The sequence below is a fragment of the Artemia franciscana genome, chromosome 3 (genome assembly GCF_032884065.1).
Source record: "Artemia franciscana chromosome 3, ASM3288406v1, whole genome shotgun sequence".
Classification (NCBI taxonomy): Eukaryota; Metazoa; Arthropoda; class Branchiopoda; order Anostraca; family Artemiidae; genus Artemia; species Artemia franciscana.
This window is the reverse complement of record NC_088865.1, coordinates 16,479,918-16,494,642: the sequence shown is the minus strand read 5'-3', so window position 1 is coordinate 16,494,642 and position 14,725 is coordinate 16,479,918. Positions and strand designations below refer to the sequence as shown.

The 14,725-nt window shown below is 35.2% G+C and overlaps 1 protein-coding gene across 3 annotated transcripts in view; it reads right to left on the bottom strand.

Annotated features, from left to right (window-relative positions):
- Positions 1-14,725, bottom strand: part of LOC136024946 (ionotropic receptor 25a-like) — a 126,914-nt gene that overhangs the window by 62,064 nt on the left and 50,125 nt on the right. For all 3 annotated transcript variants that reach the window (XR_010616981.1, XM_065700538.1, XM_065700539.1), the window contains 3 exons: positions 12,076-12,172; positions 10,495-10,592; positions 3,312-3,511 (listed from right to left, as the gene is read on the bottom strand). Coding sequence is in view for 2 of the 3 variants with exons in the window: in XM_065700538.1 (XP_065556610.1) it covers positions 3,312-3,511; positions 10,495-10,592; positions 12,076-12,172 (395 nt within the window). In the remaining variant the exon portion in view is untranslated. The remainder of the gene's footprint in view (positions 1-3,311; positions 3,512-10,494; positions 10,593-12,075; positions 12,173-14,725) is intronic.

Sequence of the window (14,725 nt, the reverse complement as noted above, 5' to 3'; positions counted from 1 at the left end):
TGAACAAAATGGTTATCTCAGAATTTTGATCGGACGATTTTGGGGGGAAAAGTGGCAGGGGAGGTGGCCTAGTTGTCCGCCAATTTTTTTGGTTACTTATAAAAGGCACTAAAATTTAATTTCCATTCTAACGAACCCTCTTCTAATATTCTAAGACCTCTGGGTTGATAAGATCACCCCTGGGTAAAAAAAAACAAAACAAATGAAAAAAACAGATAGGAGCTTTAAACCTATACAGTTGAATTCTCTGATACGCTGAGTTTCTCCCTTTTTTCGAAAATCAGGAAAACTTTCTCAAGCTTTTAACCCTTGATAGGTAAGACTAAACTTAATGAAATTTATATATTTGAAATCAGCACACAAAAGCCAATTCCCCCGGGGGAATCGGAAGCTGGGGCCCCCGATGAAATTGGATTCTAGGGCGCCCATGGAAGTGAATGTTAGGGGGTTGTGGAATTGCTCACTACGGGTCCGTTGTCTTGAAGGTCCCCACTAGCGGGCCCTGAAGGTTTTTTCCTATTCTTCGCGGGTTATTAAGAAAAAACACTCTATTATGTAACAACCAAGCCCTATTTCATAAAACCCAAAGAAATCCTGAAGTAAAGAAGCCCCTGAAGATTTTTTTTAAAGATTCTCTATTATTTAACAACCACGGTAATGCTGCAGCAAGCTAGCCCTGGCTCTCATAGATTTTTTAAGAAACCAACGCTTGCGTCTCCTAGAAAGCATTCCCTATGACATAACAGACACCTATTTTCTTTAGAAATTAGTAACACCTTCGTCTTGAGAGGTCGCCGTTCAACTTAAATCATTAAAAGAAGATAGGAATAGCGGCTTTGGACCATTTTAAAACCAGTGAGGCCTCACTACTTTTATCAGACCCACTGCTAAATATAGATCCCTGCTATATGCTGTATGCGCTATATGTGTACTGAAGTAAGAGTACTTGAGCAAGAGCTTCATCCGGTGCTGCGCTGGAACGATTTGGAACGATCTTCCTTGGGATGTTGTTCCTGCTAATCTTTCTGTTCACTCCTTGAGAAGAAGCTTCAACTGACAATTGAAATCTCTCAGAACGAGGTAATTGAATAGCGGCATATCAGATATCCTTAAGCGGCCGACGCCGTGAATATAGGAATTATAATAAAAAAATAAATTGTTTCAAATTCAGAATAAAAAAAGTATGAACAAAGTAAAAGGGGGAGCAACAAGAGGGAAACTCCAATTTCTGAATTCTTGGCTCTATTTAGAAACAATTCCCAATTGTTTCTACTTTGTGTTTGTTTGGCTCTATTTTAGAAGTTCACAGCACCATCTTTTTTCTTTATACATGAATGATTTACTAGGAATCTCGATTACTATTTTTTTAATCTCAATTCAACTAAGTGGCAACTTGGTGTTTTTTCTGGAAATTCTCAGTTACGATTTCTATATTATGGCCTCATTTTTGTAACTCTCGAAATAAAATTGCTTGATATGTGGTTATTTTTTTACTGGTATTTTTGGCTTCTATTCTCTCTATCTCAGTTCCGTTTTTACATTCTCGGTGAAAGTTTTTACAATCCTCGGTTATAATTCCTGGCTCCGTTTTTGTAATTCCTAATAAAATGTTTCTTAAACATGCAATTTCTCTTTTTACTGGGGATTTCGGCTACATTACTTGTAACCTCAGCCCCATCTCTTTTATTCTCGGAGGCACTGCTTGGAATTATCTGAAACAGTTCCTACAATATCGGTTCTAGTTTGTGCCCTCTTGTGCACAAGATTTCTGGCCTTGGTAACATGTAGGCATTTCTGGGTATTTTTTTTCACAAAAAATTCTAGGCTCATAAAAGGCTATTCTTGGCTTCGAATAATAAAATATTCGTTTCGTAATAAAACCCGGGTGATGTAAGCACTAATCTTGGTTAAATTTTGCGTCTCGACGGCCATTTGCATTCCCAGCTCTTCTTTGCCCCATTTTGACTAAAAGGAATAGCATGATGTATAGATGTCTCTCTGTGTTTCGTTAACTGACCTGAGTTTTTTCTACATCGAGCATCTTGGGATGAGGTGCTGAATATGAAGTTACTCGTATTAATTTTTCTCTGTTGAATCTACCGCGCTCCCTTATCTCTTTTTTTTAATTTTGTGAATGGAGTTACCTGACTGGGATTCTACAGCATTACACACAGTTGAATCAACTCTCAGATTTCAGTGTTCGTTCGCTCCTTTTAGTTGTTAGTGTTGATTTTTCTGTTATTGTAGAACTGTGCGTGGGTAAGATGGTTTTGCTGGAATATTAGTAAGCATGAATGAGAGTGGCAAGTGAGGGCGAGTGTGATTGAATGAAAGTGTTATTGATTACTATCGAGATTGATGAATAAATTTCTGAATAATCCAGATTCAACAGCTGCATAAATGTTTGTACAGGCAGAGCTGGGGATGACTCTGATTCATAACCAAACATGACTTTGATTTCAGCAAGGTATAAGATTTCGAACTTTTTGCAAAAGCTTGTTTATAATGCTCAGTTTTTGAATGGGGCTATGCAAATAGCTTTGGAACCTCATGTTGAATTGGCGCACATTATATTACTCCTGGAAGCAAGGTTTTGACACTTTTTGACTGTTATAATTGAAATAAAATGGCCAAAAAAACAACGTTGACATTCTCTACTAAGTGCAGTATATCTCGAAAACTATGACCATAAAACTGCGCTGACTAGGTCTGTACGAAATCTGTTTGAATAATGAAACCACAACTGGACACTTACGAGCTTACTTTAGATTTGCCTTTAAAAACTTTTGCCCTCTTATGTTCAGAATGCAGAAAAAGGGGACTGGTATGTTGGCCGATGAAACAGCTATAAGGAAATGCGATGAGCCACCCCAAATGTTATAATCTGATTTACATTAAACATATAGGTGTATATAGCGTTCTATGCTAATATCAATATCTGAAACTAAAGATTGGTATCAAAGATTGGTTAGCCCCAGATAGCTAAACATAGCAACAAGCTATATTGGCAATGGTAGTTGTAAATACACAAACAATACTGATGGATATTACCCCTAGTACTCTTGTGTTTGTCTCATATTTCATAATTTTAGCTTGCGAAGATACACAATGAAAATATTCCTATAATATCGTAATTAATCACACATGTAAAAAGCTTTAAGTCTGTCTCCCTAACTAGTACTGAAATTGTATTGACAATACCTTCCTCATGTCGTATATACTTCACATCTTAAATAGTGCATTTCTTGGCTGATGAAACAGTTTAATAGAAGGACAGAATAGTGTGCAATATGCTAATTTTATGGACTTACGAGGTCAGAAAATATGCTCCAAGAATACAACCCCAGACTTCATTTTCTAAGACAGTCAAAAATTTGAATAATGAAGTTGGAATAATTGGTTTCTTCATGAGAATCGTGATTCCTACAAGATCATAGTAGGGTATTGTAAAATCGATGACCGTTTCTCTTTCTGCTGTTACGGATAATGCTCCAAGTGCAATGTCAGCTTTCTGGAAGTATATTTTTCAGTTACTTTAATTTATCACTAACATTAAAAGCCTACTTTAATGTCATTGGCAGTAAATTCTCTGACAGCTTCAGTAAAAAAGAAAACAGAACAGAGCACTAAACGATGTTTTCGACAATGTCTTTGTTTTAGCCTATGATATTTTTTTTATCCCACCCTTTCTGTTTTGTTTTTGACATTAATCGCATAAAGTTCATTTTATTTCTTGTACTTTGACCGTTTTTCTTTTTCATTTGCGTTAAATTTTTCTTGATCATTTTTATTTTCTACTTTTGTTCTGCTGTTTTAGTTGTTTCTTTGTTTTGGCTTTTCTTTTTGGACTTGTGAAACGAATTCGGCTCTATTAGAGCTTGTGATAGCCATTTTGAAAATAAATACTATCTTATAAAACGATATCTTGGTTACAATTATTTTTTTTTATATTCGACATAGTCCAAACATTACTAAGATTAAAATTTATTTTTGTGGAAGAGACAATTGTAAACTTTTTCAAAGTGAAGTATGTGTTCACTTTTGTTTCAGAATTATTCTTTTAATCAATTCAACCATTTTTGTTTGTAGAAATTTCATCGTTCTCAAAAATCATGTCAACTTCGAGAATTAGAGACAGCCATTACATTAGTGCTGTTATTGGCAAAAACAATAAATCTCAAGGTACGTTTTTACATTTCTTGTGGCACAAAAATTGAATGAGAAAAAAACATGACTTAATGGCATAGATCGCAAGGAAAACTTTGCGCACTAAAAATTTCTTATCGATAAGAATTTCTTCTTCCTTCTTCTCGTCTTCTGTCAAAAAATTTCTTCTTTAACATTTGTACATTTATAATAAGAGGTAATATCTCTCTGAAATACTTGTAAACTACTATATGCAGTTTTAAGAATCAACTTATTTCGGAGGTCATCTAGTTAGGTTGTGGGGAAGAAGAGAATTACCCGATGCTTCTCTAATTTCAAGGAATATATCTATATTAAATATTAATATAAAACGTTTTGATAATACAATAAAAACGAATAATCGGTATATTAACACACTTCTTTGTAAAATGAAAGAAGAAACTTCCAATGCATTTGATCGCGATCGTAAAGTCAATGCATGACAAGACTTGCCATGTGAAATTTGTGAAACGGCAGATGAGCTCAGGAAGCCTTGAATAACACCGGGAATTCCTGAAGCATTAAATTTAAGAAATCACTTGTATATGGACTACTTAAATAGTAAGTGTGTCAAGAAACTAGGAGAATTCAAAATGATAGGCAGCATAGCAAACTTGATGAGAAGAACAGCTTATAAAACACCAAAGCAAATAAATGCCAACGTAGCGAATCAATTGAGTTTAGATAAGGATAATACTAATGGAATTTTGGAAGGTTGTTAATGACGAATTGGAAAAGAAAAGAAAATCTCCACCCAGTTAGCTGATGATTTAAGCAGAAATTGTTAATGAGAAAATGATTAATACTAATAATTCTCTGATTTTTCTTTTCAAGTATAGTTTAAAATATACAGGTGGAAGGGTAGAAAATTTAAATAGGGGTTTTTCCGAAAGATGAAATTTTGAATGACAGAGGAATTGGAAATGAAATCAAGTTTCCGGCGTGAACTAGAGGTGAAGTTTAAGAGGTTGAGAAAACGATCAAGTCTAAATAAGAAGGGACAGATGGCATTAATCTAAAGTCTTTCAAAATAGCGATATTTTATTTACTACTATTTTTCATCTACAAATACAATAAGTCCTCTCGAACCGTTGTATTCCCTGGCACACTTAAAAGGAAAAAATTCATTGCCTTTCGGAACAGTAGTAGTAAGATAGATGTTGTGAATTATAGACCCACAACAAACCTTCCCCATGTCTCAGAAAATGTTTGTGCATAAAAAGATTCATAATAACTTTGTAAAAATGTGGATGTTGAGATCCAGCTTGAATTTAAAAAAGGCCACTCAATGCCCAGCGCCGTACATTGTCTTTTTGATACTATAAATGAATATTTCCAATTTAGTGAAATTCTTTTGATTTTAGAAAGATCTTTGATAGAGTGGATTTTAAAATTTAACTCAAACGTCTACGATCTTTTAAATTTCATAGTATCTATCTAAAGTGTTTTGATAGTTTTCTACGTAGTGGATCCATTCAAATTGGACTAAACGATATTTTTTCCTCTCCTTTTCAAGTAAAGTGTAGACTACCTCAGGGCTCTGTTTTGACATCTCACACTCTGTCTCTGTCTCTCTCTCTCTCTCTCTTTAGTTGATTTATAGTATGATGTCACTCGATTGCTCTCTCTCTCTCTCTCTCTCTCTCTCTCTCTCAAATGATTTTTCGACCTATATTTTTCTTGAGAACAACAAATAAGTTTTTATCTCTTTCTGTCTCTCACTCTCTCTCTCTCTCTCTCTCTCTCTCTCTCTCTCTCTCTCTCTCTCTAGTTGATTTAAATTATGATGTCACTAGATTACTCTCCCCCCCCCTCTCTCTCTCTCTCTCTCAAATGATTTTTCGACCTATACTTTTCTTGAGAACAACAAATAAGTTGTTCTCTCTCTCTGTCTCTCTCTCTCTCTCTCTCTCTCTCTCTCTGTATGTCTGTCTGTCTCTATCTCTGTCTGTCTGTATGTCTCTCTCTCTCTATCTCTCTCTCTCGCTCTTTCTCTGATGTCACTAGTGACATCAAAGTGTGATGTCACTTGATTTCTCTCTCTCTCAATTTATCGTTCAAATGATTTTTCGACCTATATTTTTCTTGAGAACAGCAAATAAGTCGACAATTTATCAAATCCAGCCCAAACAGCTCTCTCTATCTCTCTCTCTCTCTCTTCAGTTGATTTAAAGTATGATGTCACTAGATTGCTCTCTCTCTCTCTCTGTCTGCCTGCCTGCCTGTCTGTCTGTCTGTCTGTCTGTCTGTCTGTCTCTCTCTCTCTCTCTCTCTCTCTCTCTCTCTCTCTCTCTTTCTCTCTCTCTCAAATGATTGTTCGACCTATATTTTTCTTGGGAACAAAAAATAAGTTTTTATCTCTTTCTGTCTCACTCTGTCTCTCTCTCTCTCTCTTTAGTTGATTTAAAGTATGATGTCACTCGATTGCTCTCTCTCTCTCTCTCTCTCTCTCTCTCTCTCTCTCTCTCTCTCTCTCTCTCTCTCTCGTTCTTGCTTTTGAACACTACTTAGAAATTCAGTGAGGATTTAAGACTCTATTCAAATGACTTTTCGACCTATATTTTTCTTGAGAACAACAAATAAGTCGACAATTTATCAAATCCTGCCCAATCAGGTTTAATTGATTTAAAATGTGATGGAGAAAGAGAGAGAGAGAGAGAGAGAGAGGGAGAGAGAGAGAGAGAGAGTGAGAGGGAGAGAGGAGAATGCGAGAGGGGTAGAGAGAGAGAAAGCGAGAGGGGTAGAGAGAGAGAGGTTTAGTTGATTTAAAGTGTGATGTCACTAGATTACTCTCTCTCTCTCTCTCTCTCTCTCTCTCTCTCTCTCTCTTTCTCTCTCTCTCAAATGATTTTTCGACTTATATTTTTCTTGAGAACAACAATTAAGTTGTTCTCTGTCTCTCTCTTTCTCTCTTTTCCTCTCTCTCTCTCTCATTCTAGTAAGATCAGAGGATTCTCCTTGTGTGCAATTGGTTATCATGTAGAATGTATTAGCCGAATCATTAGAAAGACTTGTTGGTCCTAATGTCCAAGGCAGAAATCCATTGACGGGGAATCCATTTTGAAGTGTATTGGAGCCAAAAATCGTTGTTAATATAAAGGTTCCCTGAGAAAAACCCCTTGAAAGAAAATGAGATTTCCTAAAGAAAAAACCCTGAAAGAAAAAAAAACGCCTTGAGAGAAAATGAAATCTCTTAAACTGTTTTTAACATTCCGCGCGAGTGCCCTCCACAGTTAAAATTAGGGGTTACCCTTGGTGCCTGAAGAAACAAGTTATGTGTGAATACATCATCCTCAACATTCGTAAACATTCCCCTATTACATAACAACCAACGACATCTTGAAGCGTCTTGAAAAACGTCTTAAAAATTCTTAATAAGTTCCCCAGCTTCACTAGTGGACTCTAACACATCCTATTACGCAACAATGAAAAAAAAACTATGATATAACTTCCAAACCCTATTACATAAAAACCAAAGTAAACATTCCCTGTTATATAATTAACACCTGCACCTCTTTGAAAAGTTTCCCTATTACGTAACATGCACCTGCTTCTCTGAGAAAACATTCCTTATGACTTAACATCCAAAGAAATCCTGAGGTGAAAAAGCACTGAAGGTATTTTTAAAAAGAAACTATTACGTAACAGACAGTGTATGTCTTATAGAGAACATTCCCGATGATGTAACAAGCAGACCCTATTACGTAGGTATAGTATGCACTTGCGCTATAGTATTGCCCAGGTGTGCGTAATAACGTCTTGAGGAAAAAGTAGCTCCAATAGTTAACCCCCTATCTGTGTTGTTAAAAGAAGAGAGGCATCACTACTGACCCCAAGCTAGACCTTGGAATGACAGCCTCAGGGAAACCGCAGGAAGGGTTGACCAAAAAACACCTTGCTTCACATATATAGACGAGACCTGTCCAATATTCAAACGACGATACAACCTCAATGGGTCGATGTTTTGGCGGTTGTGCACATGCGGGACGACTGGCGGTTCTTCGTGGATACTTTAGGTGTTTCTGCCGGCACAGGAGGATTTAAGGTCTAAGGTAAGGACTAAAATAAATTCTAACTGAATTTCTACATCTGCAGGTAAATCACGATGACCTACGCCATCATTCCAAGAATAAGGCTTTCCCACTTTTCTATTAATTATTTAATCTGAAATTGCCCAAAACTTTTCTGTCTTCATTTTTTAGCTTAATCAACTTCAACCCGAATCTACGCATCAAAATAGACCTACGTAGAATTATTGAAAACAGCTTATATTCCCCTTTGGAATCTGCAAATGAGTTACCTGATGTAGTCCAAGCGCTTTTTTATATTATTAAATATATAAATATTTTTTAACTGAAAGTAAGGAACAGCGTTAAAACACAAAACGAACATTAATTATTCCGTATATGAAGTGGTTGCCACCCTTCTCAATACCTTGATGTTCACGTTAAAGTTTTTAGCACTTTCAGAAAAGCTTCCTATGCTAATTAAACGGCCCTTGTGTCTCAGATGTCCTTCTTGTGTTTCATCGGAAACACAGTCAAACTTTAGCGTAAAGAGCAAGGTATTGATGAGGGGGATAATCCCTTCATATTCAGAATAATTTCTGTTCGATTTTAGTTATAATGTTGCTTCTTACTTTCAGTTGAAAAAAAAACCTGTTTTTGTATTTAGTTTCTGATCGTTGTCAAATAATGCCGGTAGATCTGTCTCACCCTCCATGAAAAATTCCTTTACCTAACAAGAAACACCTCCGTGGAAAGTTCCTCCTACGTAAGGTAAACCCCCTGTAAAATTCCTTCCAGGCAATTTCATCCTCGCTGACAATCCCTCCGCCCTCACCAAAAAGTTTCTTGCAGAAGATTATGCCCAAAAAGTTGTTCTTTACATATTGTTTTTTTTAAAAAGACTTTAAGTTCTAATCTTTTTTCGATCACTCCGGAAACCCCCCTTTTCCTGGAGATTATTTGCCGGAATCCAAACACGCAAAAGACTTCCCAGGGGAACTACACATGCAAAACTGAGTAGGCAAAGAGAAAGTGCGATAATCAAAAAGAATTTCGTATGGTATTTCTGTCAAATCCACCCTGTGTAAAATTTTCCCTATAAAGTTTACCTGGAAAGCTTTCTCTACACGGAAAATTATCCAAATGGAAACCCATCCCAAGCACAAATCCCCTCCACTCTCTTGAAAAATTTGCATAGCTTCCCAATAACAAATACTATATGAAAACAACGGGCAAATTTTACAACTGAAAAACCTATCCCCAGGGGAGGGGGAGTTCATGTTATCTCAAAAGACATAGTTTCAGAAATTGATGTAATTTAGGGTTTTGCGTACTTCTAATAATCGTCAAACTTTTAAAAATTGCTGATATGACAACTTTTCTTTATGAATTACCTCAGAGACATGAATATTGTAGTACCGATAAAAATAATCACGACTGTTGGCTTGTCAATTTTTGTTAAAACCAATGGATTCCAATTTGTTCCTAGTTAAGGCCTCTAGATAATAATTCTTTTAGTTCTAACACAGTTTTCGGCAGTTCAATTTATAGTTGTTCCAGTTTTTCATAATCTATTAGGCAACATTGAGCGACCGTTAAGAATTTGTTTATGCAACATGTTGCAGAAAAGGGGGGAGGGATACTATTAGATTCTAAAATTAAGTACTTCCGTTTTTAAGACATCACCCTAGTCTATCTTGAAGAGCGTCTTTGGACAATTAAAAAAGAGAAGGATGGTAAGTGGAAAGTAAATATTTTTTTTTTAGTTTAGCCACTATTGTTGTAGATTGCTCGCAGACACTGAAACAAAAGGGTTTTGTTAGAAACCTAGCCATCCAAAAAAAAGGACTGTATTACTGAGAGTAAGTATATGGGCTAGAGAATTCGTTCCTAATACCCTAGAAAAAAACCCTAAACCCTATCTAAAACTCCTAATACGTGGGAGACGTAGTGCACATTGCAGGAAACGATAGTACAGGGCAATACTGCGTCGCTACTAATTCGGGAGAGAAAATAAGCGAAGAAAGACTGTTTAAAAGCTGACTAACAATGTGTTGGAATTTTAAGAGAATATTCCTATTTCCCCATTATTTTTACCCTTTCTCAAAAGGAAAAAAATTGGGGTCTTTTGATACAATACCTTTTTTTTAACAATACCTAAAACCTTTGTTCTTTATTTTTCAAAGGTTTCTAACTACACTTTTTGACCTTCAATTTCGACTGTTTTGTCTCTACTTTTGTTTCTGATTTCATTCTACTGTTTCTACTAAACAATTAGCTATTTATAATGTTTGGTACAAACCTTTTCCATAACTTCCTTTATCATTCCACTCCAAGACCCGTTTTCAGCAAGAGAGCCGTATAGACCGTCAGGAGACTCGTACACTTCATATTCAAAACCTAAGAAAATACAAAAAAAAGGAGCTTTCCACAGAAAAAGCGTAAATTTAGATTTTCTCTACCTTTTCCACCAAGTTTCTAATTTTGCTGCTAAAATATAATTTAGTTGTTGAAATACGTAAAACACAAAAAAGTGTGTAAGATTTTAAAAGAGGGATGGTTTCCATTATCCAATTATAATTTCAGCTGATTTTCTTTTGTCGATACAATTTTAGAAGTTTCTGTACAAATCCAACTGCATAATTTCAGCTCGTTTCTGAGACAGGACGAAGTTTTAAGAAAACGAGAAAATTGTAGCAAAAAACTTTTGATTTCATGAGAAATTTCCAACATTCCTTCTGAAAATGTAGGGAAAAGCTAAATTAATGCATAGTAGAAGAAAAAGTATTAAGCTTGAGCTCAAAAGAAAAACATAAATTAAAAAAAAAATTTTTTTTTCTTACAAGAAATTTCTTAGAAAGAAATTTCGGGGAAAAGTGCATATAATTTTTTTTTTGGGGGGGGGATAAAATATTGGCAAACACTGTGCACTAATGGGCTGTATTAGGGTGCCTTATTGTCTAAGTATTATGGAATTCAGCCTTTTATCTTTGCATAATTTCAGTCTTCTAAGACTGAGACAACTGCCCCGTCTCCCATCTCTTGGAATCCCTCCTAATAAATTTTGTCTCCAATAAAAAGAAAAAAAAAGAAAAATGGGTTTACGATAAATTGGGTGTTGAAGCTGACTGTATTGTGTAGGTTCAAGAAGAATTATGAGGGGTTAAAACTGCGTGGACGCCAATATTGGCTACAACATAATTTATTGTAGAGTTTGAATTTTTTTTTCGCTCATGAAATAGAAGTAAGAATATGAAATAGAAATAGAATGAAATAGAAGAAATAGAAGTATAGAGCTCGGACTTTTTTTGTGCGTTTTGATCTTTCAGGGGACGTCGCTGTATCTTTTCACCCTATCCCCTTTAGTCAAGCCTTTTATTCAGTAGAATAAAAATTAAACAGCGTTAGCTATATATAGTACTGAAGTTGATTACATTGTCTAAATTTGAATGAAATTGAGTTGCGTGAGGTCTAATATTACCACAGAGCGGGGAAAACGAAATAAATCCATATTAATGTTGTCTGCTGCTCGATAATTCTGCTATCCGAGAGGAATTGTACTAAGTGGGCATTTGGATTTTATGTCAAATGATAGAGTTATCGAATAAGAATATTTTATGGAAAACTACTTTTTATTGCTTGTTTTTATTTAAATGTCAATTATCTTACCTCCTAAATGATATCCTACAAAGTATTCCACCTCCTAAAAGATATTCAATAAAGGAAATTTATTGTCAGTGTTCAGAGGTCAGATATTGTCACAGAAATTTGAAAATCAAATTAAGTCACTTGGGTTATCATCACTGTTTCTTGTTGTTTTTTATCTTTATAATTTAAAGGAAGATAATTTTTGTGCAAGAAGGTTATATGTAAACTATCTTACCAAGACGCTCCTGTAGTTCTTTTAGCAAATCAATGCAATATCCTTCAAAAGTATCTGTTCCGTTGGGACTCTCTATTTTCACCACAAACGGAGCTTGCTAGAACACAATGTACAAAATTAACAATAATTAAAAGGGTGATCAGAAAAGGGTATCTTGCGTACTTTTCCATAAAACATTATATGGAAATAGATGGCAGTAAAACAGTAGTTGTCAAGTCAAAATTTTTAAAATCATTTTTGTTGCATGCTGACGAATGGTCCGCATAGCGCAGGTTTCGATCTAACGATTTTCTGACTTCGGTCAGAAGTGCTATGCGTGGTTGGGGAAAATCATATTTTGTTGAGCAGTATTTTTAGATACGCGAGAAGCTGCTCCTTTTTCGGATCTTACAAAATACAACAAATCCCCCCCCCCCCCACCAAAATGTCTGTAAACTTCCCAATAATAAATACTATATGTAAACAAGGGGCAATTTCCATGGCTTACAGGCATTTGTACTGTATTAGATCTTCAAACTATACTGAAGAAAATCGTCATGTCAAAATTTTGATCAGATAACTCCGGGAAATACATTGGCGTGAGATGGAGGGCCAGTTGCCTTCCAATCTTTTTCTCATTTAAATAGACTACTAGAAACTTTAATTTCCGTTTGAACAGGCCCTCTCCCAATCTTCTAGGACCATTATCTCAATACAATCATGAGGAAAAAAACAAATTCTGCCAAAATTAAAAAATTCCACACTTTCGTATAAAGGAGCTTGAAACTTCTTCAAAAAGGTTTTCAGGCACGCTGAATCTGATGGTGCGGTTCTTATCAAAATTCCTTGACTCTTAAGAGGTGTTTTTTTTTTATATTTCAAAAATCGAACAAATTTTCTCGGGCTTCTAACTTTTGATGGGTAGAACTAAACTTAATGAATCTTATATATTTAGATTCAGCATAATAATATGATTCTTATAATGTATCTATTGATATAAAAATGAGCATTCAAAGGGGGCTATCTTAAGGGGTTTTGCCAAGCTTTCATTTTGTTGAGCAGTTTTTCTGCTTTCGAAAAGAAAGCTTGACTCAAGCAAGCTGCGGGCAGTCCAAAACTTAAATATAAAAGTGCTTAAGGTTAGCGGCGGCTCCCTGGACCCATTGCCAAAATAGTTTCTTTGTAATCTAAACAGAACAATTTTAGAGATCCAAAAAAGGAGCAGCTTTTCGCGTATTCGAAAATACTACTGTCAACTATTCAATAGCCTTTTCTGTTTGGAATTAAATAAAAAACACAAGTTTTTGTAACTGAAAGTAAGAGCAACATTAAAACTGAAAACAAACATACATTATTCTGTGTATGAAGGGTTGCCACCTCCTTAAAACTTTGCTCTTTACGCTAAAGCTATTAGCACTTAAAAAAAGTTTAAAGTAAAAAGTTTTCTATTTAATTAAATGGCGTAAATAGCAAGGTATTGAGGAGGGGCAACTCTTCATATATGGAATATTTTTCGTTTGTTTTGAGTTCTAATGTCAGGCCTACTCCTTATCTTCAGTTAAAAAAACTTGTTTTTCTTCTCATTTAATTTTTGTTTGTTTTTCAAGTAATGCACGTAAATCTGGCTCATCTTCCATGAAATTTACCCCCCCCCCCGTCACGGGAAACTCCTCCGTGAAAACTGAATCCAACTTAAAGTGCACCCACTCCCCGTCAATTTTTCTCCAGACGCACGATTCAGCCTGAAAAATCATCCACAGCATACTTTAATTTGAAAAAGACTTTAATCTTTAATCGATCTCTTGATCGCCTCAGAAATAACCCTTCGGTAAATTTTTTTCTGAATATCAAAACTCGTAGAAAATAAGCCAGTTATTTCCTCTGAAACATATTCACATGCAAAATTGAGTTGGAAAAGAGAATGTAAGACAATTAAAAGATTTTCACATTGGATTTCCTTCAAAATTGAAGATGCTATGCTTCAAAACTGAAGATGATATGCAAATCGACACTTCCATAAATCAATTGAGTTTAAACACTATTTTAATCAAGAAAATGTCTGAAAATGCTTTAAGACTGATGAGGGGTCCCAGACGGTACCACGGGGTAAATCATAGAGTGGCACAGGTTTGTTATTAGCAGAAAATAATACCAACAATAAATGAACAAAATATCAAATGAAGTCTCATTTCTTGTGTCCCCTTGAATATACCTCTAATAACTTACCCCCTCTCTCCAACGGATCTAGATTCATCGATTAAAAGCTACTTTTTTCATACGGTTTTATATTTTTGATATCGTGGGTATACTTACTGCAAATTCCTTTGGCTTACAAAAAAAATAGATTTAATGTATTATATTTGTTAGGAAAATATCTTAAAAATGGCTTAGGAATGATAATATGTGCCAGATGGTTTCATTTGCCAGCCATAGTATGAAACATTTTGCAAATTACCAGAAAATTCTACCAACAAAAAATGAACAAAATAGGGAATTAAGTTGAATGTCACGTGTTACCTTGAATTTACCTTTAATAACTCACCCCCTACACCACCTTGAATCTGGATTTATTGATAAAAATTTGTGAATTCCATGCAGTAATATATTTTGGTGTCGCTGGTATACTTACGGTAAATGTCTCTGGTTTGTGAAAAAAAATGTATGGATTTAA